This window comes from Alnus glutinosa, chromosome 11 (assembly GCF_958979055.1).
Source record: "Alnus glutinosa chromosome 11, dhAlnGlut1.1, whole genome shotgun sequence".
Lineage (NCBI taxonomy): Eukaryota > Viridiplantae > Streptophyta > Magnoliopsida > Fagales > Betulaceae > Alnus > Alnus glutinosa.
The window spans coordinates 22,945,362-22,969,274 of NC_084896.1; the positions used below are offsets into that span (position 1 = coordinate 22,945,362).

At 35.6% G+C, this 23,913-nt stretch overlaps 3 protein-coding genes and 1 pseudogene across 6 annotated transcripts; all 4 read right to left on the reverse strand.

Annotated features, from left to right (window-relative positions):
* Positions 1-2,588: 2,588 nt before the first annotated feature.
* Positions 2,589-11,287, reverse strand: LOC133882287 (uncharacterized). 4 transcript variants are annotated; one of them, XM_062321419.1, is made up of 9 exons: positions 11,062-11,287; positions 10,065-10,138; positions 9,025-9,167; positions 8,877-8,923; positions 8,680-8,788; positions 8,436-8,497; positions 7,970-8,084; positions 6,062-6,221; positions 2,589-2,819 (listed from the first exon to the last, which is right to left on the reverse strand). In XM_062321419.1, the coding sequence occupies exons 1-8, from the start codon at positions 11,260-11,262 to the stop codon at positions 6,073-6,075; spliced, it is 900 nt and encodes a 299-aa protein (XP_062177403.1). In that variant the 5' UTR covers positions 11,263-11,287; the 3' UTR covers positions 2,589-2,819; positions 6,062-6,072. The 4 variants fall into 4 exon arrangements, with proteins under 4 accessions (XP_062177403.1, XP_062177402.1, XP_062177405.1 ...); XM_062321418.1 differs by lacking the exon at positions 2,589-2,819 and having other exon boundaries at positions 5,802-6,221; XM_062321421.1 differs by lacking the exon at positions 2,589-2,819 and having other exon boundaries at positions 6,083-6,221; positions 7,953-8,084.
* A 1,227-nt stretch (positions 11,288-12,514) lies between these two features.
* Positions 12,515-14,725, reverse strand: LOC133881233 (non-functional pseudokinase ZED1-like; annotated as a pseudogene).
* A 2,074-nt stretch (positions 14,726-16,799) lies between these two features.
* LOC133882545 (serine/threonine-protein kinase ZRK1-like) lies at positions 16,800-19,186 on the reverse strand. Its single transcript, XM_062321742.1, has 2 exons — positions 19,062-19,186; positions 16,800-18,196 (listed from the first exon to the last, which is right to left on the reverse strand). Exons 1-2 carry the CDS (start codon positions 19,093-19,095, stop codon positions 17,058-17,060), a joined length of 1,173 nt encoding a protein of 390 aa, XP_062177726.1. The 5' UTR covers positions 19,096-19,186; the 3' UTR covers positions 16,800-17,057.
* A 2,886-nt stretch (positions 19,187-22,072) lies between these two features.
* LOC133882523 (uncharacterized) lies at positions 22,073-22,900 on the reverse strand. Its single transcript, XM_062321723.1, has one exon. It carries the CDS (start codon positions 22,781-22,783, stop codon positions 22,301-22,303), a length of 483 nt encoding a protein of 160 aa, XP_062177707.1. The 5' UTR covers positions 22,784-22,900; the 3' UTR covers positions 22,073-22,300.
* Positions 22,901-23,913: the final 1,013 nt, after the last annotated feature.

Below are 23,913 nucleotides of genomic sequence, written 5' to 3' on the forward strand. Positions count from 1 at the left end.
CTTAATGTTAGAGTATATGATAAGACTCTAACACTTGGAATAATCATTCCCTCACGGGTAATGAAAATAGCTATTCTAAGGTTGTCTTGTTCCACATTTTTTCATTTTCAATGCAAGCTCTAAGGCTATTTTATTCCACATTTTTTCATTTTCAATGCAAGCTATTCATTTTTTTAATGGAATAGCCATTTTGCATACCAAACGTAACTTATGCTCCGTTTGTTTCGATGTAAAATGATTTCGGTCGTAAAATGGTTTCAGGGAAGTCATTTTTCTGAAAAATATTTTTCTCCGAAAGCATTTTTCGATGTTTGGCGCGTACAGAAAATCACAAATATTTTTTATATTTTTATTCAATCATATTAATCTATAAAAATCAATTTTTATTCGAAACATATAAATATTAATGTAAAATAATATAAAAATCACCGGTGACGAGATTTCGTCACTGACTGATAGAATTTCGGCCACTTTTACCGGATTCCGGCTACTATAGCTAGAATCTGAAATAAAGGTCGGAATCCGGACAGTTTCGTCGGAATCTGAGTTGGCCGAATTCTGGCAAAAGTGGCCATATTCTGGCCAAAATTGCCGGAATTAGGCACAGAACCGCCGGACTCCAGCCTACTTGCTAGAATCCTACCGGAACTGCTGGAATCCGACCGTTTTGGCTAGATTCCGGCCGGATGGCCGAAATACGACAAGTTTGGTCGTCGGATTTCGTCGCCGGCTGACCAGACTCCGGTGAAGATTGCTGGATTCTGGTGACCATGGCTGGATTCCGTTGCTGGATTTCGGCAACATTTCGGTGATTGTCGACTGCTTATACGTGAAGGTTGACTGTGTCGTTTAAAAGGGGTTGAATGCGTCTAGCGTCTTCGAAAAATGATTTTTATTTTTAAAAAGCGTAAATCATTTTTCGAAATTTACTAAGCATTTTTGGTTAAACAAAAATCATTTTCAGATTGATTATGATTTTCGCCCCTACCAAACATCGAAAAATACCAAAATCATTTTACACCGAAACAAACAAAATATTAAATGTTCTTGCCTCAACATTCAATATAATACATCATTTCTCATGGTAGCAACTTTTTACACATCTAAGAAAAACAAATCAAGAAAAAACCTCGAATGTATCATGCCTTTTTGGGTAAGCTTCGCAAATATTCATATACTTTTCTGAAGAATTGAAATTAAATAATTGATGATGAAAACAATAATAAATATCTTTTAAATAATGACCAAAATGCACCTTCCTTCTCTCTCTGTCTCTCTCAAGCACAGCTTCTTACAATTATTATACATAAAAACAAATTGGCCTCACAATTGAAAGGGAGAAACTAATATTATACTATTATTTAAGTGTCCTACTGTGGTAAATAAATGAAGAAAAAAGAAAAGAAAAGTGAAAGCTAATCATGTTAACAATGTTAGTAATTTTTATCAGAAAAACTACTAAACTAAAGACAATTAAATACATATAAAGATAGACTATTTGAGTTAAAACTTAAAAGATGTATTAAGGGAAAATTACAAAATAAGCTTCTAAACTACTGCCCATTTTGCAAGTAGTCCCACGATCTGCTAATGCTTGGACTTTGGCCCCCCTCCAAACTATCAAAACGTTTCAAAAATACCAATTTTGTCAAAATATGTTTATAATATTCCTGTCACGTGTCTTTTTTCAATTAAAAAATAAAATAAAAATTAAATTTAAAAAAAAAAAAAAAAAAACTAGTGTGTGTGTGTAACTGCCACCACTAGAAAGCCACCCTAAAATGGATTTTGGGGTGGCTGCGCACCACCCCCTAACCCCAAGCGGGTGGCTGCCACCCATTTTTTTTTAAAAAAATAATAAAATAAAATTTTGGTTTTTTAGTTTTTTTAATTGAAAAATGACACGTGACATGAGTATTATAAACATATTTTGCAAAATGAGCATTTTTAAAACGTTTTGGTAATTTGGAGGGCCAGAGTTCAAGCGTTGACAGTTCGTAAAATTACTAGCAAAACGGCTAACAGTTTTAGGAGATTAAACTGTAATTTTTTTTATGTTTTAATCAATTTTATGGGAAATGTGTCCATAGCAACTAGGATGGACATCTCTAATCCCAAAACTAGCCTATCGACCGTACTCGAATAAAAATAAACAGAATTCAGATTTCATGAGAAGACTTAAAGGGATCCAATATTATAGGTCAATTACTTTTGTATTGCTTTATATTAAATCAGTAACGTATAGTTGTTTGTTCCTATTCAAAGACGAGGCAAAAAACCTCCACCGGTTGAGCTCGCTTTCTTTCTGCCTCACAGAGAGAGAGAGAGAGAGAGAGAGAGTACTAATTCTAAGAAATCAATCCATAAAAAAAATACAGTATTTCACATGCCATTCACCCACATGAAAATTGAGCAAGATTAATTGAATAAATAAATATACGAAAGCAACGTATATATTTATTTATTAATTAAATAAATAAAATTGAGGAAGAATAGCAGGCGAGTTTGAGCAAGGAGAGCAGGTAATGAAGAGATGTAAGGCTCGTTTGCTAATGCTTTCTAAAAGATATTTGTGATGTGACATATAAATGAAAATAATTTTGAGCGTTTTGTATGTTGAGTTGTTTGTTAATAATCTTATTTTTTTGTTAAAGCAATCTTAAAAAACATTAGCAAACGAGCCCGTACACATCATGAACAAATATAAAGCAGAGGTCAATAGTTTTGTATGGCAGAATGAGATGCGAAACATTGACCTTGATGCTGCTCACAACACTGAATGAAATAAAAGCCTGAAAGGGAAAGAGGAGGCCAAGACTCTGCTAAGAGAGAATTCCAAAAGTTAACCTGAATGTTGTTGAATATCAAAGAAAGAAGGATGAAACCTCACGTAAATCACTTCATATTTGAAAATTTGAAACTGTCAGTGTCTAAATTGAGTATGCTGACTGATAATCAATAGTTAACAAAGCAGAAAAGAGTGCAGATAGGACAGAATTTAATCAATAATTTTCAACAATATGCCACGTACGCAGGACCAGTTAACACCAGAATTTCTGTTCAACAAAATAGCCAAAATCCAATGTCAATTGAATTTAGTAAAAATTAGATTTTCATATAATTATTAATGGGACTGACCTTGATTTATTCCAGCTCTTGCCAAAATCCATAAGTTTCTTCCATGACCAAGAAACTGATTGTTATTAATCAAACTGTTTTTGTCTAATTTGACACTACAAGTTTTCTGTCCAAATCTCAGGGGTGAAAGATTTAATCTCTTCCAAATTGTGTGGCTGGTCAACAAATTTACAACCATGATAATCTTCAAGGCATGATATCTTTCTTTATAAAGGTTCAAACATATAGAGCAAAGCTTTGAACAGACTTCTTATAAACAATAATTCAGGAAAGTTTGAATCAAGGCGAGTCTTACATATTTATATAGGAAACTGGTTTTTTTTTTTTTTTTTTTTTTTTTTTTTTTTTTTTCTTTAAAAAAAAAAAAATTTATTTTTTATGCAAGTCCTTGTTGAGGGTGCTTATGTTATACCCTATTATTGCCAACACTTAAGTTTAAGAGCAAGCCATTATTGAGACTACTTATATTAAAAAAATCGTGTGTAGAATAGTAGACTTTAAAGATATGTTTTTTTTTTTTTTATAAGTAAAAAAAGTTTTATTGAAAGCGTAAGGCGCCCCTAAGTACACTGAAAATTTACACAAGGAAACACTTAAGAAGGCAAAGAAAAACGAACAAGAAAATCAGAATAGGAAATCGACAAGGATGACAAAAAGGCCACTGTTCAAAGATACATCATATGAAGGAACGAGGCCACAATATCCTCCAAAGAATTCTCCAAGTCTTCGAAACAACTACGATTTCTCCCTTTTCAAACACACCAAATGATGCAAATTGGCACCATCTTTCAAACCGCAGCACTCTTAGGCCTTCCAGCCCTTCCACAACATGCAAATATGTCGATAATTCTTCTAGGCATAACCCAAAATAAACCAAACCGAGAAAAAACAAGATTCCACAAAGTGGACGCCACATCATAGTGAAGAAGAATATGGTCCACAAATTTCCCATCTCTCTTGCACAAATAACATCTATCCACAATGATGATCTTTCGCTTCCTGAGATTGTCTACGGTAAGAATCTTGCCTAGAGTTGCCGTCCACGCAAAAAAAGCCGCACTCAAAGGAGTCTGAATTCGCCACACACTCTTCCAAGGAAAGCGTCTTCCTTTAGAGCCAACCAAAGAACTAAAGTAGGGCTTAACCTTGAACACACCTTTCTTGGAAGGGAACCACCATAGCCTATCTGCATGATCTCGACTCACTGTGGCTGAATGTAGCACCTGAAAGAAAGAGGTAAAGACACCCACTTTCTAATTACGCGCCTCAATAACAAAGCTCACATTCCACTGAATAGAGCCGCCCAAAACTTCCATGTTATCCACAATGGAAGCGTCCTTCACCCGAATAGTACCAAAAAGATCAGGAAAAGCTTCTTTCAACACCGTATCCTCGCACCACAGATCATGCTAAAATTTTGTCCTAATCCCATCCTCCACCTCATATCTAGCAAAATCAGAGAAAATCCCCACCCTTTTCCTGATATTCTTCCACAGCCTCACCCCAAAGGGACCTACAGGCTCGCGAGAGCACCACCCACTCCACAAACTGCCAAACTTGGAATCCACCACATCTCTCCACCAAGCATCTTTCTCAATTCCATACCTCCACAACCATTTGCCTAAAGCGCGGTTGAACTTCAACAAATTTCGAATACTCAGACCCCCTCTGAAATTGGGGTACAAACCTTCGACCAACTCACCAAGTGAAATTTTAACTCTTCACCCATCCCACTATTCAATGGTTCCGGCATAACAATAACAGAATATAAATGAAAGAAAAGGGGAAAATAAACAAAGGGAGGAAGGGCATCATAATCCCCAAAGAAAATCCCATAGTAACTTCTCTATGCGATTAGCAACACTCCCTGGGATAGGGAATAGAGACAAAAAATAAGTAGGCATATTGGCAAGAGTACTCTTAATAAGGGTGACTTTGCTAAACCCTATTCATGTAACACAAGCATATAAGTTGTGTAGTTTCCAAAAGAGTAAAGCTACTCTTCACAATTATTTATCACACCAGCTAACTTAACGTATTTTAAGTGGCTTTACATGTCAATTACTTAAAAAACAAAAACAAAAGTCCCTTAAAACATGTCATGTTGGCCAGTATAAATGAATGTAAAGAGTAGCATTACTCTTTCCAAAAACTAATACCGAGGAACGACTTAACGTTTTCAACATTATTCATTCAATACTAAATGACTAGTATATAAGTAGTCTAGGCTGGTTGGATGTGAATTCAACCATTCTAGTCAGTCCAAGAGCAAGCTTAAGTTTAAACCTCTTAATAACAGAACAGCTTTGGATCTGGCAGCTATCATCAAGAAGGTTTGCCCAAAATTTTTCCAAGCTATTACCAAGTCAAAAGGAAGGTTATGTTTATTCTCCCTTTTAATTTTTTTAATTTTATTTTTTCTTTTAATTTCAAATTAGGGGAGAGACTTGATCACGCTGTTGACCAGAACTTTAACAACGTAAATTTTCAGAAGGCAAATTTTCAGCATGTATGTGAATATCTTATCAAGAAAAACTTTAAATCAGTGACAGGTCTAGATAACAACTTTTTAATATCCAAGTCATTTCCAGAAATAACTTTTGAGTTTTTCACTGCAACTCCTCATCCTGACTACAACGCAAGAGAATAAACATGAGAGAAAATAAAGCACAAACGAGAGAAGCAACATTCCCTTGCCATTAACCAGAAGTAAATGTTGAATCAATTTATTTCAAATTACCCCAACTTCCTTCTCTTTTCTAGTCGCTCGTGCTTTACTGTCCTAGTTATATGCATCCATTTATATTGCCCCATCCAGTAGGAAGATAACATTGAGCCTTATCCCAAGGACACATCACCAATCATATAGACAGGTAGCAAAGTATGAGAGAACATTCCCAGAGTATCTGGAAGACAGTTCTACCTGCAAGAGAGCTACGAGGATGTTTGCTGAGAGTCAGACCATAACATTAGAGTTGACAGAAGTGCCATTGTTGCAGTTTCGACTCGTAAGCGAAGTGGCCCAAGACCAACAGCTGTAGCACCCGCTTCCATCATCATATTCACCTCTTTCTCAGTGAAGTCTGAAGCATTAAAAAATCAATATGAACCCACATCACCTAAAGCTAATGCTGCAGCATATAGCAAAATTTGAGATATAGAATATTTTCTTTTATCAGTGAAAAATCATTATACCTAACTACCAAGCAGGATGAAACTACTTTAGTCCCCCAAATCCAAGAATATAATGATTTCAAATCATGTTTAGTTGATTTACTTGATTATCATTTGCAGGATGTCAGTTGAAGAAGTTGGGTGAACAAATGCTTCTTTATCTATTGGATATTGGGAATCCGATTTGTCAGAACTGGAACAATCAATTATCAAATTATGTGGGCTAACTGAGTTGTCCCTGTGTATACTTCCTGTGTACTTAGGGGGGCCTTACGCTTTTTTAATGAAATTTTCTTACTTATCAAAAAAAAAAAAAAAAAAAATCAATTATCAAAAAATGCATATATCCTTCAATTCATCATAGTCAATAAAGAAAGCATTTAACTATAAAACAAAGCAAAAGCTAAATTGATACATGGCATTGTAAAAAGACATAGAGTTACAGATATATAGTAGCAATAATAAGTTAAACTGAATCAGAAAAAAAAAAAAAGGTTAAGCCATATGTGACACATTAATGTTGGTTCTGCATCTAATAGATATGAAGAGAGCCAATCTAACAAAAAATCCATCCAAAACTGGAAAGACAGATTTGAAATGTAGGATTCTTGAAGCACAAGCGTACATAAAAGCAGATCGAAGACAGAGAAACCCTAAAAGCTATTATTTTATTTTTTCTAGGTTCATTCTCAGTAACTTTCTTCTTATATAAGAAAAACTCCCAAAACGACAATCATTGATAATAGTATTCATAAGGTATGATATCTTTTTTTTGATAAGTAATAAAGGTTTTATTAAAAAAAAGTCATAAGGTATGATATCTTAAAAACCAAAAAGCTAATGAACTACATAATCAATAAAATCACTAATTCGGCAAGATTGTAGATACCTCCAAAGTCCAAACTAGTCTTTCTGTAATGAACCGCATGGAAAGATAGATCTAATGTTTGTTACTAGCAGGCTTTTCTTTATTTGTTTGATTTTTCACACACTGTATTCATCTTGACAGGGTTATTAACGTGAGTTAGCAGCAACAAGTCAAAATAACTCAGCAATCTTAATAGCATCTTGAATATTCATAATAAGATGACAAATATGTCTTATGTAAGAATGTATAAAGTCAGAACTAAACAAACGATCCTTTTATGCCAAAATATAATTTGATACAACTGGAAGAAAACTTTTTTTTTTTTTTTTTTTGATAAGTAGACTGGAAGAAAACTTGATAGGGCAATGAAGAGAAAACACTATCAGTCAGATAACTAAAATATTCATGGAAGCTGCAAAATAATAGCAGCACCAGGGATACTGGAAAGAAAACCATGCAAGATTAACTATTACAAAATACAGGACTATGCATGTCTATGTTCTACAATACACATGAATGCATGTGCACCCAATAGCATGAAGATTTTAACTATAAGCCCCTTTTAAACAAAAATCCACCCATACAGTAAAGAAAATATATTAATAAAACTTGGGGGTGGGGGGTTGGGGGGACGAAGTTTTGTACATTAAAATCACTGGAAATCCATGAAAAAACCAGCTCAAAGGTCGACTAAATTGCTTTCTTATTCACACACATGCCTATTTGTGGCTGGATAGGTGGGAAATGTACATGATAAAGAGATAGGACTAACTTATGATGCATACTAACCCCCTTCTGGTCCAACTATAATCAGCCCACTGGAATCTTTTCCTGATAAAGTCAATGCACTAACAACAGGAGTAGCCTCTGCTATGGCAACAAAAGATACCTTTGACTCAGCAATCTGTAGGACACAAAATACAATGTCTACATTAAACAAAGAAGCAAAGAGGAAAAAAAAATGTTTAAACATCTTAAAAAGAGTCCTCTATACATTACTGGGAACCACACATGTCAACTGACTAACAGTATGAAAGGAGCTACAACGCCTACAATTCAAGAAAATTAAACAAAACATTTGGATAAAGAATCCTATCTAAATGTTTTGATAACATATATGAGCATTTTAAATTGGTTTGCTGCTAAGTTATAAATCAGACACAGTGACCATGCCTACATTAAAGCTCCTTTTGATGTTTGATAGCCAAGATGGTTACCCATCCTTTAAGTGGAAAGGTGGAGAAGAATAACTCACATGAGGCAGAAGGCCATCAATTTTCATTGGTGTATTCAGAATCATTTCATGCAGCCGTTGACCTATTACAGTGGTAAAAGTGGGTATAAATAAAAAGAACAAAATTAATTTCAGGAAACCTTTCAATAATGAACCATTCAACCACTTTAAGTTTCAGTAGCCAAAAGCAAAATTTAACAGGAAAAGATATATCAAATTTAATCATCAATCTAAATTGAGAAAACAACTAGAAACAATTATTTACATTGTTTAGTTGCTGCTAACACGACTCGTTGCAATCTGTCCACCCTATTCTCTGAAATTGAAGGAGAACGTTCTGTCAACAGGGGGGTTACACTACAAGCCCCAAGCTCCTACCACAGTTAAAAAGTGATAAATTAGCAACAATAAAGGAATGGAAGTTTCTAACAGGAGAGTATTTGAAACTGCAATGGGACATACTGTGCATTTTTCAACAAGCCAATCAGCTCGACCTCCTTTTAGAGTACCTAAACAGAAGCAGCTTTAAACATGTGATGACAAGCCCCTAAACCTTAAAACAACGCATCCAATTTTATGAACTGATTCTACTGAAAATACAAAAACTTACCAAAAGCCACAAACACATGCCAACATGTGCTCTGAGGAGGAACTAAATTAGGATCTTCCAATGCCACAAAATCTATTCCAGTGCGGTCAACGCTCTGTATGCACCCTTGTATCAAACCTCCCTTCCCGTTAAAAAGCTCTACCCTTACATGTCATTATTTGGACAACCATAAATATTTTCATCTAACACAAATGTTTTATAATATCTGCTAGAAAAAAGTTCTGAAAATGGAAAAAATTCAGTTCCTTTTTAAATTTAGGGAAATGAAAAGAAATAAACTCCATTTCTAGAAAGACCAAAATTGAACATAGAGTGAAAAGTTTTTAACCTTAATTGCAGTTTCTCACTGTCATAAAGGCTAAAAAGGAAGATAAATTCTATTATCCTTTTTTTTTTTTTTTTTTCTTTCTCTTTATCTTTTTTTATTTATTTATTATTTATTTATTATTATTTTTTTTTTAAAATTTGTAATAGCAAATTTTTGTTCCAACATTTATCCAAAAACATGAGACCCTTGCAGGGCATAAGCTAAACAAGAATCTATTTTACAAAGAAAAGATGCTTACACCTAAAATTCAAAGGTCCTGAAAGAATATGAGACTTTTGTGTCCCCACTATCTTTTAGTTATGTTGATTTCCTTGCTCATTTTTCTCTTTCTAGTTAGGTGATTCCTTTTGTATACTTCCTGTGTATTAGGAGCGCCCTTACACTTTTAATAAGACTTGATTTACTTCATATATATATAGATTGACATTAATTGGTTAAATCTGTAACAATGATAGGTTAAATAATGAAGACAGCCTTATTTGATTGGTTAAGGTCAGAGTCCTGAAAAATTGTTCATAATATGAGCAGCTGTTAGTGCTGTGACTTAGATTGGTTAAGTCTGCTTTCTGTTTTCACAATCATCATTAGTACTTCCAAATCCTATATGAGAATATACCAAAGGATATGCAATAAAGACAATTCCTTAAAAGCAAATTTAATAGGTAAATATCTGGGTGGGGTAAAACTCAAAAGTGATGATGGTTATGAATACCTATCATTTGTGCTCAACCTCAAAACTTTAGTCATATGCCAGAACTCATCACCTTGTACACGAACGATACTGCCCTGCACTATTATTGAAAACAATGAGAATACTGTCTTCAGTCTTCAATCGTGTAACTCTTTAAGTTAAATTTCCTCTTACAGTTTCAGCATTGAAAGTGCCACACTATATTTGAAAGAGCCTAAAGAAGCAGTCTAATAGAAAACCCCCTACCTATATCATGCCAAAATTAAGTTCAAGAAATTCCAGCAGACTTTCTAAATAAAAAAGAAATAAAATAATAAGAAAGATAAGAATGAGACCAAAAAAACATTGGTGACTAATATCAACTTAATCAGCCAAGAATCACAAGAACCACACACACAAAAGAGCCCTACTATGCAAACTGATATTGAAAAAAATTTAGACCTTCCACAGAATCCCATCAAATAAACAGCAGCAAACCCCAAATCAAATTTTCCCAAAATCCAACCCGACTTCCCATGCCACCCACTCCTCAACCATTTATATCACAAGCAACTCTCATATCCAAATCTCTGGGCTCAGTCCCTTCTATTAAACAAACTATAATCTTTATTCAATACATTTTTCATTCTGATCTCAATTATCACCATAACATGAACAAAATAAAACGAATTCACAGCACAAACAGCTGCACACATTAAGAACAAATTTTTGTCATCAATCTAATCCATTAAATTCCAGTTACTAATCAAATTTAACACTCAGGTAGTTGACTGCACCAGGTTGATGAAAAATAACAATAACTCTACACAAAACCCCGAGAGGAATTCTTCAATGTCCTACTTTCCCGCTTAGATTAAACAAACACAAAACCACAAATGACTAAGTGTTCTCTCCCCTTTCTCTCTCACTATTTTCTCACCAGACAAACAAATTGTCAATCATGATTGTGCTTGTGTACGGCCGTATGTTCCCAAATATATATATACATGAGAGAGAGAGAGAGAGAGAGAGAGAGTGCCTTGGAAGGAGGGAGAGCTTCAGAAAAGAAACGAGGGAGGCCACCGCGAGACTGGTCAGCATAATCAGAGGAAGACGATGAGAATGCTCGGAGGCTCAAGGTCCTGCGAAACGAGCGGTTCAAGAACTCTGCGAAACGAGGTCGTATCGGTGCTAGGGTTTGCATTTGCAACGGACTCATTCTCTGAAACACAGACCGCATAGATAGAGAAGATAGAAGCCGTACTGGCTTAGTATTATTTGAAAAATCAGTGATATCCTCTGGCTTTTAACCCTTTTTAACACCTAAAACGCCTTGTCGCTTTACCATAAAGTTTTATGGTGCATTTGAAATTACGATTTTATAGATAAAAAATATCATTTTAAACCAAATCGAAGAAAATAAACGGTTTGGAATTACATTTTTAAAAAATTGCTACTTGAAAATCCAGAAAACTGCTTTTTCAAAGGGCAAACAATAGGGTGCTTTTTTGAAAACTCAAAATTTTAAAGACTAACCTGCGATTTTAAAGACCAAACTGTAATTTTGTCAAATGCTTAATTACATTTCTAAAAATTATTATTTCAAATCACACATTTTAAAATCGCTATTTTTAAATCTCACTTTTAGAAATCACAAACCCAAACGACTCTTATAACTTATTTGAGATTGTGTTGAAAAATATAACCTTTTAAAAAAATCTTCATTTTCAAACTTCTTCCAAAATTTCGGGTTTTTTTTTTTTAAAAAAAAAAAAGTAAAAAAGAAAAAGAAAAAAGAAAAAAGAAAAAGTATTTTTAAACTTTTTACCAAAGGTAAAAGTGGCCTTGTGTTCTTTGAAAACAATTTTTGTTAGAGCTAACTACTTTAATCTTGAATTTGGTTCATGTAAGTGCAACACTAACGCAGGGCGTTTTGACATTAACCTTTCATAGATGCACAAAAAATTTGAAGTTTCATACTTTCATTCACTCAACAAACTAAATCGAGTAGCTTTTACACTACTTTTCCTTGTTCAATTTATTTTAGCAGACTAATTAATCGCAAGACATGTGTTGTTTCTGTTTTGCTTTGGTTTTTATAGCCTCATTTGTGTGGATTACAATTTTCACGTGACGCTTATTATGTCAGTCACAATCAAATTTAATTATTTAGTAATTGACGTGATTATAAATATTACATATATTTACAAACTGACGTGACAGTTCACATAACAGTTACCATGTCAGCTACAATTAAATTTAATTGTTTAAAAGTTGATATAATATTATAAGAAACTTACATTAAAACATCAATATAACAATAAGAAACACTAAGGTTCTTGTTTTTTTTACATGCTTTACAATTGTTAGAGCATGTTTGGTTGTTGTTTTGGAAACAAGTTTTCTGATTCCAAAACAACAAAATGTGTTTGGAAACAACTTTCCAATTTGCAAAGTCTCACAAGATTAAGGATTTGATACTCATACACTGCAGAAGATTACTATACCACCTTATTTTCTTGGATATATATTATTGTACATGGCTTTATAAACAATACAATGCAAGAAACAAAATCCTTTCACACAAAGGTCGATACTGGTGCTAGCCTGAATCTGTCGGCCTTCACGTTACGTCAGAACACTTTTTCAAATAATAAATAAAAACACATTCCAAAAAGCATTAACAAACCAAACCAAACCAATTGAATCATGACAAGTACTTCTGATAATAAGCTTTGAACAGATCGAGCTAACTAGGAAAGATCATATGGACTTGTCAATCCGCATGAGCTCTTTTGCCACATCAATCATAGCAGGCCTTTCTTCACCTTTCTGTTGTGTGCATGCCAACGCTAGTGCTAAAAAAGCTTCCACTTGTTGCGCTTGCCCATCTCCCCCTCCCTCCCTCAAAATATTAGGATCCACAATTTCAGTTACCTGCTCATTTCGAACATGATCTTCCGCATATCTAATTAATGAATGATAATTTCGTGCCCAACGAATATTTGTAGTTTTTTTCCCTGTTAAGAAAACAAGTAAAAGCACACCGAAGCTATAGACGTCACTTTTCTCCGTAACAGAGCCGGATGCTAAATAGTCAGGGTCAGAGTACCCAAATGTTTCTTTCAAATCATCACTTGCACGAGATTCGTGAAGAGGGATTGTTATGGAGACTGAGAAGTTGCATAGTTTAGGAACGAAGTTTTTGTCCAAAAAGATGCTGCTGGGTCTTATATCCCTATGGATGACTGGCCTGCGAAGAGCAGTGTGGAGATAGGTAAGTCCGTAAGTGCATTAGCAAGCTCCTTGGCAATACGCAACCTAATCTTCCAAGGTAGGAGTTCATCATCTCCAAAGCCTCCTTGATCATTGAGAGCTCCATTTGCTGCGTATTCATGCACAAGAGCCGGTGTTGGAAACTCTAAGCAGCAGCCTAAGAGCTTTAAAACATTCTTATGGTTGCTCATCTGGGTTGCTATGACAATGTCACGGATAGCATAGGGCCTAGCTTCATCGCTCTCACAGAAGAAAAACCCAGTGAACTTCTTAACAATGATTGGGCGATCATCTAGAGAACCCTTATACATACCATAATTCACTTGATCATAAACATCTGCAGCCTCATCAACTACAATCCCCTTATCCGGAATTAATGGACAAATTTGAATAATGCGACTTTCATCGAAGTTGTTTGTTGCTCTGATGAGCTCCTCAGCAGAGAAATTGCGAATGGGATTACATTTTCCATTACTAGAAGCTATCAGATCAATAAGATGGCTCCATTAGTCATAAATGATTTCTCTCTTTCCGTCTTGCTCACTTGTTCACTTTGATCACCACCTAAACACTTGCTTGTCCACTTAGACCCTGAATACAATCAATACAGGAAAACCAGAAAGCAACTTTAAAACTGAAGAATGAGAAGAAAATTATCATAAATGATAAATTATCACTTACATCAATATAGGCAACTCCAAAACAATTTTATTAGCAAAGGGCGTGGCTGGGGGTATGCTTTGAGAAATAAATATGTCGATTTACTTTTGGGATCTATGTTTTTAGGATAAACGAAAAGTTCAAAAAAACTATTAAAAGGTGTACTAGATATTGAACAGTAGGTATTGTAATGTGATTGAGATATCGTGCAATACCCACCGCACAACAACTGTAATGTGAACCATTCATTTTAAACGAACAGTTGGAAACGTGACAATACATAAGAGGGGGAAGGGTCACATGGGTGACCGAACCGTCCCTTTGGTCATTAGAGTGATTCAACCACCCCAACCTAGGCATTGGACAGTGAAGAGCCCAACCACTCTTCTGTGACTTGCACGTGCTTCCTCCCTCACTCTCTTATGTACTGTCACATAGTCTAAATTAGAGTTTCCGCCACTTTTCAGGGTATTGCACACGATCTCAATTTAAAAAAAAAAAAAAAAAAAAAAAAACAAAAACAAAAATAAAGAAGATAAAAGGCTCCCAAGTTGTAGCTCCCTTACTCTAATGAAGGCAAGAATCAACTCCAAAATCTCAAGTCTTTACCCACCCACCCCCAACAAAACACCGTGCAAGGAAAGAAAAAATGAAAAACAAAGAAAGAGCTCAGAAAAAGAAAAACGAATAAAGAAACCATATGAGAAATAAATGTACGAGCTTATCAACTTACAAGAATTGTGCAATAGTTTTCTCCCTTTGTCCATTGGTTGCCTGTCCTCTCGAGCCTCGACTCTGCAGGACACCAAGATCTGAGAGCTCTCTGTCGGTCAATGAATGAATGAGAATACCATCAGTAGGGTGCGTTGAAAACCACTTCTACAAAAACGACGTAGGGTGCGTTGACAGCCACTACATTCCGCGTCTTTATCATTCAAAACCGTGTGTGCAGTACACCATTTTTTTCTTCATGTTCTTTAAATAAAATACTACACAGAGAGAGAGGTAGTTTCCTAGTGCGCACCGTCAAATACGTCATTTGTTGACAGCATATTAGTTCATTTTCTAACTCGAGGCATTATAACGGTTGGAAAATATTCACAATAATTGGTAAATGGACTTTTTTAGGCCCCGTTTGAAATCCCCTTTCCCTTTCCCTTTCCTTTGGAATTTTTTTTTAATGATTAAAAAATATGATTGATGTGATATAAAGTTGAAATAATTTATATGAAAAAGTGAAAAAAAATTTGTATTGTAGTGAGTTTTTTATTTAAAAAGTAATAAAAAAAGTGTTGATGTGATATAAAAAGTGAAAAAAGTAAGAATATTTTGAAATTTATATTTTTTAGGAGAAGTGAAGGGAAGGGGAGGGATGGGGAATGGGGATTTCAAACAAGGCCTTAATTCATATAGGCTCATTTACTTGTATTAGTCCTGAAAAACCGGTAAATGCTTGAAATTCCCTGAGAATTAAATAACTAATTTTACGTAATGAAATTAATCAATTTTAATTAAGATTGATCTTTTAATGATATTTTCGCGTTATAATTACAGCTCTATTTTTCAATTGAGTGCACTCCCTAGCTACCTCTCAATTGAGTTATAAAATGAGTTGAAGAATAAGTATTACGATTTTGTTAAAAGTAAAACTCAAATACCTTAGCAATTTCTTTTAATTATTTTTTCCTTATATCTTTTATTGTATTTTATAAAAATCATTCAACCAAATCAATTGTCGGTGTGTCACAGATTTTTTCTAATCTTATTTTGTTAGTGTTCTTTATATTGTTTCCCAAATTCTTGTGGTTCGACACTCGGACTCTCAAGAATTTACTACTTTACGACAACCTGCACTTGCGAATGCACACTTAAATTGTCAACACTCCAATTGATTTTCTTGTTATCAATGAAATCAGAATTTTCTTTCCAAAAAAAAAAAAAAAAAGTTCTAGCTCCCTTACTCTAATGAAGGCAGGAATCCATTCCGAAATCCGGGAACCCGCTCCGGATTACACCCCTAAAAAAACTTCACAAGAAGTCAATAGTGTTTTGGAAGCATCAAATCCCGGTATACTTGAACCATATGAATTCCATTTATTTTATTTTTTTAACTTTTTACCAAAGGTAAAAGTGGCCCTGTATTCTTTGAAAACGATTTTTGTTAGAGCTAATTACTTCAATCTTGAATTTGGTTCATGTATGTGCAACATTAATGCAGGGCGTTTTGACATTACCCTTTCATAGATGCTCAAAATAAATTTCAAGTTTCATTCACTCAACAGACTAAGTCGAGTTGCTTTTACACTACTTTTCCTTGTTTCTTTTATTTTAGCGAACTAATTAATTGCAAGACATGTGTTGGTTCTGTTTTGCTTTGGTTTTTATAGCCTCATTTGTGTGGATTTTTACAATTTACACGGAACGCTTGTTATATCAGTCACAATCAAATTTAATTATTTAGTAATTGACGTGATTATAAATATCACATATATTTATAAACTGACGTGACAGTCTACATAACAGTTACCATATCAGTTATAATCAAATTTAATTGTTTAAAAGTCAACACGATGTTATAAGAAACTTACATTAAAACATCAATATAACAATAAGAAACGCTAAGGTTCTTGTTTTTTTACATGCTTTGCAATTGTTAGAGCATGTTGGTTTCTATTTTGAAAACAAGTTTTCTGATTCCAAAACAGCAAAACGTGTTTGGAAACTGTTTAATGTTTGTAATTTCGATTAAGCCAGGGGCTATTTATCCTTTGGCATGGTGCTTGGGTTTCCAATTTGCAAAATCTCACAAGATTAAGGATGTGATACTCATACACCGCAAAAGATTACTAAACCACCTTATTTTCTTGGATGTATATTATCGAACATGGCTATATAAACAATACGATGCGAGAAACAAAATCCTTTTACACAGACATCGGTGCCAGCTTGAATCTGTCAGCCTTCTTGTCACATCAGAACACTTTTTCAAATAAGAAATAAAAACACATTCTAAAAGGCATTAACAAACTAAACCAAACCAATTGAACCATGACAACTCGTGATAATAAGCTTTGAACAGATTGAACTAACTAGGAAAGATCATATGGACTTGTCAATCCGCATGAGCTCTTTTGCCACATCAATCATGTCAGGCCTTTTTTCACCTTTCTCTTGTGTGCATGCCAACGCTAGTGCTAAAAAAGCTTCCACTTGCTGCGCTTGCCCATCTCCCCCTCCCTCCCTCAAAATATTTGGATCCACAATTTCAGTTACCTGCTCATTTTGAACATGATCTTCCACATATCTAATTAATGAATGATATTTTCCTTCCAAACGAAGAGTACCTGTAGCTTTTTTCCCTGTTAAGAAAACAAGTAAAAGCACACCGAAGCTATAGACGTCACTTTTCTCTGTAACAAAGCCGGATGCTAAAGAGTCAGGGTCAGAGTGCCCAAATGTATCTTCCAAATCATCACGTGCATGAGTTTCGTGAAGAGGGATTGTTATTGAGACTGAGAAGTTGCAGAGTTTAGGAACGAAGTTTTTGTCCAAAAAGATGCTGCTGGGTCTTATATCCCTATGGATGACTGGCCTGCGAAGAGCAGTGTGGAGATAGGTAAGTGCATTAGCAAGCTCCTTAGAAATCCGCAACCTGATCTTCCAAGGTAGGAGTTCATCATCTCCAAAGCCTCCTTGATCATTGAGAGCTCCATTCGCTGCGTATTCATACACAAGAGCCGGTATAGGAAACTCTAAACAGCAGCCTAAGAGCTTTAAAACATGCTTATGGTTGCTCATCTGGGTTGCTATGACAATGTCACGGATAGGGAAGGACCTAACTTTATCGCTCTCCCAGCTGGAAAACTTCGTGAACTTCTTAACAATGATTTGGCGATCATCTTGAGAATCCGTGAACTTCTTAACAATGATTGGGCGATCATCTAGAGAACCCTTATACATAGCATAAGTCACTCGATCAGTATCATCAAGCTCATCAACTATAATCTGATTTTGTTTAAATAATGAACAAATTTGAATAATGCGACTTTCATCGAAGTTGTTTGTTGCTCTGATGAGCTCCTCAGCAGAGAAATTGCGAATGGGATTACATTTTCCATTACTAGAAGGAATCAGATCCTCTAATAAGATGGCTCCATTAGTCATAAATGATTTCTCTCTTTCCGTCTTTCTCACTTGTTCACTTTGACCACCTAAACACTTGCTTGTCCACTTGGACCCTGAATAGTGAATACAATTAAAAACAGGAAAACCAGAAAGCAACTTTAAAACTGAAGAATGAGAAGGAAATTATCATAAATGATAAATTATCACTTACATAAATATGGAAAATGATAAATTTACATCACCACAACAACTGCACAACACCCTCTCATATAGGAGTGGGGCATGTAAGAGGGTGTTGTGCAGTTGTTGTGGTGGTATTGTGTAAGAATCAAATCCCCATAAATATATATAGGCAACTCCAAAACAATTTCGTGGCTGGGGATATGCTTTGAGAAATAAATATGTCGACTTATTTTTGGGATCTATGTTTTAAGGATAAACAAAAAGTTCAACAAAACTATTTAAAAAAGAAAAAAAGAAAAAAAGAAGAGGGACATTTAAAAATGTGACAATACATAAGAGAGGGAAGGGTCATGGGTGGCCGAACCATCTCTTCAGTCATTAGAGTGATTCAACCACCCCAACCTAGGCATCGGAGAGCGGAGAGCCCAACCAGTCTTCTGTGTTCTGTGACTTGCACGTAGTTCCCCCCTCGCTCTCTTATGTACTGTCACACCGTCCAAATTAGAGTTTCCGCCACTTTTTGGGATATTGCACAAGATCTCAAAAAAAAAATAAAATAAAATAAAATAAAGAAGATAAAAGGCTCCGATCCCAAGTTCTAGCTCCCATACTCTAATGAAGGCAAGAATCAATTCCAAAATCTCAAGTCTTTACCCATCCCATCCCACCCCACCCCACCCCCAACAAAACAACGTGCAAGGAAAGAAAAAGTGAAAAACAAAGAAACAGCTCAGAAAAAGAAAAAGAAATAAAAGAAACCATATGAGAAATAAATGTATGAGCTTATCAACTTACAAGAGTTGTGCAATAGTTTTCGCCCTTCGCCCATTTAATTTGTTGCCTGCCCTCTAAACCCACGACACCAAGATCTGAGAGCTCTCTGTCAGTCTATGGATGAATGAGAATACCATCAGTATGGTTCAACTTGACCATTTCTACCGCGACGACTTAGGGTGCGTTGACCAACCACCACATTCTGCTTCTTTGAGCATCCCCCAACAACCTCTCAATTTCAAACTTCTCTTTAAATTTTAGTGAATATCTCAAGAAAATTCATTTCATCAAACTCTCAATAATTTTTCTATTTTATCTTTTGTCAGAATTTTATACCAAATTTAGTTCACAAATTATATGAGCTATTCAATTTTTTCTTTATTTTCAATTTTTTTTTTTTTTTTTTTTTTTTATCATTTTTTGAATTCATCCTCATTTTCACTCCACTTTTCATTTTTTCTCTATCCATTTGTTAGGAGTAGTTTGTTTAAAACCAATAAAAAATTAATATTTAGTTAAAATATAAAAATATTTGAAAATTTTGATGTAGAAAATTTGTTAAAAATAAGTTAAAATAATAATAAAAAATTAAAAAAGGCTTTGATTGCTGCACTACAACAGTACAACATCAGCACAACACCCCTTTACATGAGGGTATGGGCCCCCACCCTCATGTGAGGGGGTGTTATGCATATGTTGTGCTACTGCAATAAAACTAACATTTTCATTAAAAAAAAAAAAGTACATTTTTTTACCTAAAATCTAATTAAAATTTGGAGAGGTTGTTAGGTCTTATTAGGGATGCTTTTATCATTCTAAACCGTGTGGAGCCCACCCGGCAGTGCGCCCTTTTTTTCTTCATGTTCTCTACAAAGAGGGGTAGTTTTCGGTCGTTCCCTGGCGCAGGGCGCACGTCAATTAAGTCATTTGTTGGCAGCATATTAGTTCATTTTCTGAACTTTAGGCCTTATAAATATGGCAATATTATAGACAAAGGTAAATATATCATAAATTTTTGAGTTAAAGCGTGATTTAAAATCAGTTCTTCATTAAAATTTAATTTTCACTTTTTTATTTTTTTGCGGATTTAAAATGAATCATTCCATGAGTTTTCTGTCCAAATTTTTGACATCTATTAATATCACGTAAGCTTTTTTGTCATATTACCTTAAAATAATATAGTTTTAACTTTTTTATAAATTAAAAAAATAATAAAAAAGAACAAAAACAAATTTCTCTCTTTCTACAAGCTAGTTGTAGTGCCCCGATCTATCTGTCTCAACGCTTGGCCCTGCTGGCTCATCAATCATCACAACCGTCAAGCCCAATGAAACCACCGCCATCATCGTGTAGGAAACGCTACAGGGGTGCTTTTCTTGGGCTTGGACGGTGGTGATGAACCAGCTGGGCCAGTGCTGAGACAAGGAGATTAGGCACGCTACGGGGGCTGTGCTAAGAGTCGTCGTCTTAGGAGGTGTGGGATAGGTCTCGACCTGGGAGAGAGAAAGATTGCACTGCCATATTCCACCATTGTTGCTACATTTCTGCTAGCCTGTAGAGAGAAATTTGTTTTTCTTCTTTCTTTCTTTTTTCTTTTAATTTTAAATTTTTTTTTTAAAAAAATAATTTATAAAAAAACTAAAAACATATTATTTTAAGGTGATGTTGCAAAAAGACTAACGTGACACTAATGGATGTCAAAAATTTGAATAGAAAATTCAAGAAATGACCCATTTCAAGTCCACAAAAATATTAAAGAATGAAAATTAATTTTTAAAAAGTAAGAGATTGATTTCAAATCGTGAGTTAATTCAAGAATTTATCATACATACGCCCCTATACAAATACAAGAGTTCCTCTTTTTATTTAGCATCATAGACCCAATTGACTGACCCTTTGAGGCTTGAGCGACAGCTTTGGGGATTCGAACCCACATCAAGAACTTGGATACAATACGTCTAAGCACTTGAGGCCCGTTCCTAAGGTTGACAATTTTGACATAACCCATGAACTCGGTACGAACACAACACGAAAATACAGAGTTTGAGTTTGAGGTAATCAGGTTCGGGTTAACCAGATTATTTTTTTTGATAAGTAAGATAGGTTCAGGTTAACCAGATTATAACACGTTTATTTTTATTTTTTTTTACTTTTACCTTTTTATTTTATTTTATTTTATTTTTTTTAAAAAAAAATTAAAAGTCTCCAAAACGGCAAAAGCAAAACAGAAAACCCTAGCCACACCGCATCACTTTTCTTTTCACTTCACGTTCTTCATGCGGCACGCCTCCTTGCTCCTTGGCTAACCTTCTTTACTTTACGATTTATCTTGCGCTGGGAATCTAAGCACCAAGAGTGACGTGTTCAGCTTCGAGATCTTGCTGTTGGAGATCATCAGTGGCAGGCATGCCATCGACGTGAACTACAGCCTACCATCGGTGGTCGACTGGGCGGTGTCGTTGATCAAGCACGGTGAATTCGCTGATATCTGCGACTGCCGAATCGATTCTCAGATCCAACTGTCTAAGCCCAATCAAATCTACTCTACCACATCACCTCGGGTCCTCTATCCTCGTGGCCTGTGGGGTGAGGCGGTGCCGGTGAGCACTGTGCACGCGTTAACTAAATGTGTTCGTTGAGTTCGTGTCATGTAATCTGACTCATTATCGGGCCGTGTTCGGGTTTAATGTTATGATCCGATTAATAATCAGGTCGGTTCGTGTTGGACTCGATTGTGTTATCGGGTCAGTCAGGTTGACACGAACCCAACCCGCTGACCCATATTGCCAAACCTATCCGTTCCTAGCCTCCATCCACACATTTAACCTAACTATACCATCAGTTATGCATTCTAGTTCAGTAGTCAACACTCCTACCCAAACCTGAATCACTACACATAGTTAGCCAGTTAGGTTCGCTTAATTGTTGTCTCCCAAGGATTTCTCTACCACAGAAATCTAGGCTAAAGCAGTTGCTTGCATTCACCATAGACAAAACAATCAGCAAATATAGCAGCAATTTAGCCAGAAAACTCAAGCTAAAAACTCCTTACTTCACATCTACTTTCTAGACATATAAAACTTACATTTCCCCCAAACCCAACGTGCTTTTCCCTTTCCGCCAAAACACTATAAACCAAAACAAAAGCACTAAACAAAACAAGCTACATCATACTTCCCAGTAATTTTTGCTACAAAAAGAAGGAAGTGAGGATATTGGGGCAAATTTACAAACACCTATCAAGCACCTAATGCTGGGGTCTAATCTTCTCCTCCATCACCTCCATCATCATCTTGAACACGATCATCTTTCCCATCGCCTTCATACCCACCTCCCAAGTCACAAACCCTTTCCCACACTTCCTCCGGAACCGGCAAAACCGACAGCCTCGGCTGCCTAAACAGAGCGAAACCATTCAACCCACGATCCCCCTTCATCTCCTTCAAGTCTACCGGGCTCCTCATCTCCCCGACTTCCTTCACATCCACTGCACCACCGCCAGCATCCCCGTCACCATACCACTCTTTCACGACGGTCACCACGCCGACGACGCGGCGGGCCTTGGCGCCGGAGTGGTAGAAGAAGCAGAGGTCGGTGAGCTTCATGGACTTGAGGTGTTTCTGGGCTTGCTTGTTCTTGACACCGTCCCACTTGGTCACGCCTCCGTTGGCTGCTTGGTCCTCCCACGACCACTCTCCTGGCTCCGTCTTCAAAAGCCAGTACTGCTTGCCTTCGTTGCCCATTGTTCACAGCTTGTTCTGAGGTTCAGGATTCGGTGGTACTTGTGCGGTGAGTTAATATGGCGGGAGAATATCGCTTTTGGCGCCAGAAGGTACGGGCCATCGGTGTAGATGTTTGAGTTGGGCCTTGTTCCTATGGATTAGGAAGGAAGGGCGTGTCGGATTAAATTGGCCCATAATTTTTGGGAGGATTTATTGGGCCGAAAAGACACTAAGGCCTGAGTAGTTCGGACAATTTTTTACGTGACCAATAAATCCAATACGAATCCAATATGAAATTATCAAGTTAAGATTGAGAGTTTGAACTGTTTAATTAAATGGGTTGAATTAGAGTTGACCTATATAATCCTATACCAATGTCTCAACACGATCTGAACTTGACACCCGACATTTAGAATTAGAAATTTTTAGCATAAACTGTGAATTAAACACAAAATTAACAGGTTATGGTTGAGAAGTTTTACCCGTTTAATTGAATTGGTCATATTAAGGTTGACCAACGAATATAAATTTTCTACAAATCGGGTTGGAGGAATTAGGTTTTATGAATTTCTCCAACTCAGTTTTTAAAAGTGTCATGAATTCTTTGAGCATATGAGTTTTTATTGTGCAGGAGCATAGACACTTAGAGGGTAGGGGTTCCATGGCCCCCCCAAAAATAAAATTTCAAAACCCTTGAAAAAAAATTATTTTTTAAAGGATAATCATATGATGGCCCCGGCAAAAATGAAATTCAACCCCCCCCCCCCCCAAAAAAAAAATTACTCTACTAGTAAAAACTTGATTACGTAGTAGAATAAAATATGAGTTTCTAGCCGACCATTTGCTAGTTTATATTAAGAAAGAAATATCTAAGGATTTCACTACAGAAATAATAAAAGATGAATTTTATTCCATTGAAGACCGTTGTTGAGCACAATTCGAAGGATATACAAAGTTATTTTTTGGATTTTATTATTATTATTATTATTATTTACATGTCTACTGCAAACTAGAACACTTTTGTATTCGTAAGAAGTCAAGTTTAAGGCTTGTCTGCCTTATTTTACACGTGAGCATATATAAAAAGACTATATATATATATATAGTTCGGATTCCAACCAAAAAATTCCTGACTTCGTCCGTGTGCGGTG